We start from the raw sequence: 3,190 nt of genomic DNA, 5'->3' as shown, positions 1-3,190 counted from the left end.
GCAGATTCACACATTTTCAACAAATATTCTACTTCGTGGTTTGAGAGGAATGCCAAATGTAATTTCTGCTAGCCTAAGTCTACCAGTTCACAAAGCATGTTTGCATGAGTATGTTGAAATGTAATCGAGACAATGTTGGATGAGCCCCCTGAACCATTACGCAAATATGTTCTGTGGATTTGTACAAACTCTGCAATAGTTAGGCTACATTAGAAAAGGTAGGTCTATTCATCCCATCTGTGTGGGCCAGGCCTACTGTATAGTGAGAGGGAGAACTTACCCCGCGGGACTCCCATCATTGCATGTCACGGAAGTATTCTCCAGAAAGTGTAGCTTCATGTCATCGTCGAGTTTCTGTGCAGAGCACGGGTACAGCGACTGCGCGAGGTTCTTCACCTGCGTCATGAAGTTGTCCATGTTCTCCTCCACCGCCGTGAAATCCAGTGAGAAGCTCTCCGTCGTGTCGCCTCGGTCCCGGTACGGCACCCGCCGGGGCTGGGAGTTACGGCCACCTCTAAACCTCCTCGCGCCCAGAACACCGGGCTGTAAAAGCACCAGCACCGACACCGACCACATGAGCCTCATGGCTGATATCCTCATCTGACAACAGTGCATGTCCTCCCTCTGTGCCGCTCGCCTCCTCACGCGGTCTCCCTGAAGTCTGCGCTGAGATGAAGTGCCGGAAAAAAAAACTCTACAATGGGTTTCAATTTCGAGTTTGTCAAATAAATGCCATTTGGAGATACACAGCATAAAGTTGAAGTGTGCCAGAACAGATACGTATTTCTTGCAACTCTTTTTTCTCTGTCCTGATGCGCTGTTAACGGTTGTGAAGTGATGTCGTGGACCGGTGTGGCATCTGCATTGTACCTGCGAGCGCAGCGCACCACATTTTATCCAGAGCACCCCCCTTTCTCAGCCGCGCCCGCCAATCAGGACGAAGAGCGGGTTAGAGGGGCGTGATAGATTTCCATCGTTGTCTTGCCCATACACACAGACTCCTGTGATCCTCAAGTGCCTTTTCATGTGGTGTTTTTCACTGGCTCTGAAATGCCTGTTTCCCCATCAACGGTTTTAAAGGGTGAGAATAAACCACAACCGGGACAAAATAGCTTCCAAGACAAAATAATAAAACGATTGCACATGCATATGACAAAAGAGGCAAAACTACAGGAAACGAGTTTAAAAACTATTACTATTATTATCATTATTATTATTATTATTATTATTATTATTATTATTGTTATTGTTATTGTTATTATTATTATTAGCCTATTTTTATTACAGTAACTACTACTTAGTCCGGATATCAGCACCAGCACTGTTTTTGTGGTGGCAGCAGCATCACTTCCATAAAAGTTATTTTGTTATTAATTCAGTTGTTTTGCTTACCAAACCCATGTTAATCAGCCAAAGACCACAGCTCAGTAGTAGCCTATTCCAACAGCCCATTTTATCCACAAAGTATCTAATGAAATAGTCAATAGTTGATTCAACAAAGAAAAAAAACTATAATCATTCCACGCACGCTCCCCCAATTTGACCCTTAATCCATCGGGTTCCGCCGGGCAGGTGGTGTCTATAGCCCGCGAGACACGAGGACAGTGTATCGAGTAGGGCCCCTCTGAGATCAAAGAGCCCGATCATCAGTCTTCCCTGTCTGTTCCGCCTGTTGTGTCCGGTCGGCAGTCTTCTGCTCTCCGCTTAAGTGAAACCGAGGGGAAATGGCCACATAGCCCAGGGAAGGACTCCGTGGCCCACCAGTTTCATTTCCATGGCATGCGTTATTCTTAGTACCTTTTGTTTGTCGGGTTGCGCACGTTTGTGAGCATAATTATGTCTTGCCAACATCTAAAGGCTTAAAAGCCACTAGTTACGCGGCAGCTCAAAAGGATCGGAGGCTTGTGTCGCCCGTTGCGTGACTGAGTTGGATACCACGACCGGTCAAAGGAAGGCTGGGTTCAGCCGAGTGTGAGCCCCAGTGCTTGATTAAAATCGGTTAACAAAACAAGGACATAGCGTCAAAAAGCACGCAACTGGAGGTCTTTCTTTTCGCTTTCTTTCGGGATAATGGAAAGGGTAATTGGTTTATTCCCGCTAAGCCACGCAGGGGAGGGGTTGGGGGGTTCGCTCTGATGTCTTAATTAACCGTTTCGCACAATAAACTCATAAATGCGTTAGTGCTCTTGGAGTTAGTGCGCTCCACAGTGGGCACTTACAGGCCCTTGGCGGTGAGATTAAAGGGATCGGCGGGCTAATGGTTAATGAGGGGCGGCTTGCTGATCAACCCTGTCCAGCCCATAGCACTGCGCTTCAGCGACCCACTTTATTCATTCGAACTAAATGGCACTCTTGCTGTCCGACTGGGAGAGGTTTCGTGCGACTGTGTTTTTTTCTGATGTTGGCCACTGGGTTATGTTGGGAATTTCACCCATCCACCAAGAATCCCTTTGTATGAAAAGACTTCATGTCACCTATTGCGATGTGTTGATTGCCCTTCTTTTTCAAACCACAATCTGCATTGCTTGAATACACTAGCATACACTTGCAATTTACATATGAATGAATGAACTGTCCAAAAAAGACATCAATGAATAAATAACAATAAAAACAATTCCTTTTAGGCTATTCCGTTGAAGCTTCTGATATTACCTACCAGAGGCAATTGTTGACCTTACAATTTCCATTTGTAGATTTTTGGGTATTACCGTAAAGTGAGAGTTTTTTTTTCTTGTTTGTGTGTACCGTATAGAGAGCGCCACGGCCCACAGAACTGTCTGAGCGCTGCGCAGAGGAAGTAGGGACGCTCACTGCTCGCCGCTCCTCTGCAGTCCTGCTGGTATTCATTGTGGACTTCAAACAGATGCCGGTGTAGATTAGAGCATGTGTGTGTCTGAGCGTGTGGAAGTGTGTCTGAGTGTGTGTGCAACCAATGTGTGTGTGTGTGTGTGTGTGTGTGTGTGTGTGTGTGTGTGTGTGTGTGTGTGTGTGTGTGTGTGAGAGAGAGAGAGAGAGAGAGAGAGAGAGAGAGAGAGAGAGAGAGAGAGAGAGAGAGAGAGAGAGAGAGAGAGAGAGAGAACTGGACTGAGAGAGAAAGACAGAGAGAAAGGGAGTGAGAGAAAAAGAGAGAGAGAGAGAGAGAGAGAGAGAGAGAGAGAGAGAGAGAGAGAGAGAGAGAGAGAGAGAGAGA

At 46.4% G+C, this 3,190-nt stretch overlaps 1 protein-coding gene across 1 annotated transcript in view; it reads right to left on the bottom strand.

The window, feature by feature from the left end:
* notum1a (notum, palmitoleoyl-protein carboxylesterase a) overlaps nt 1-847 on the bottom strand; it is an 18,995-nt gene extending 18,148 nt beyond the window's left edge. The window contains exon 1 of the mRNA XM_063212549.1: nt 281-847. Coding sequence (XP_063068619.1) covers nt 281-753 — 473 coding nt within the window. The 5' untranslated portion in view covers nt 754-847. The remainder of the gene's footprint in view (nt 1-280) is intronic.
* Nucleotides 848-3,190: the final 2,343 nt, after the last annotated feature.

Source organism: Engraulis encrasicolus, chromosome 2 (genome assembly GCF_034702125.1).
Source record: "Engraulis encrasicolus isolate BLACKSEA-1 chromosome 2, IST_EnEncr_1.0, whole genome shotgun sequence".
NCBI classification, from domain to species: domain Eukaryota; kingdom Metazoa; phylum Chordata; class Actinopteri; order Clupeiformes; family Engraulidae; genus Engraulis; species Engraulis encrasicolus.
Note: the sequence above shows the minus strand (reverse complement) of the source record. Positions and strands in the feature narration are given on the sequence as shown.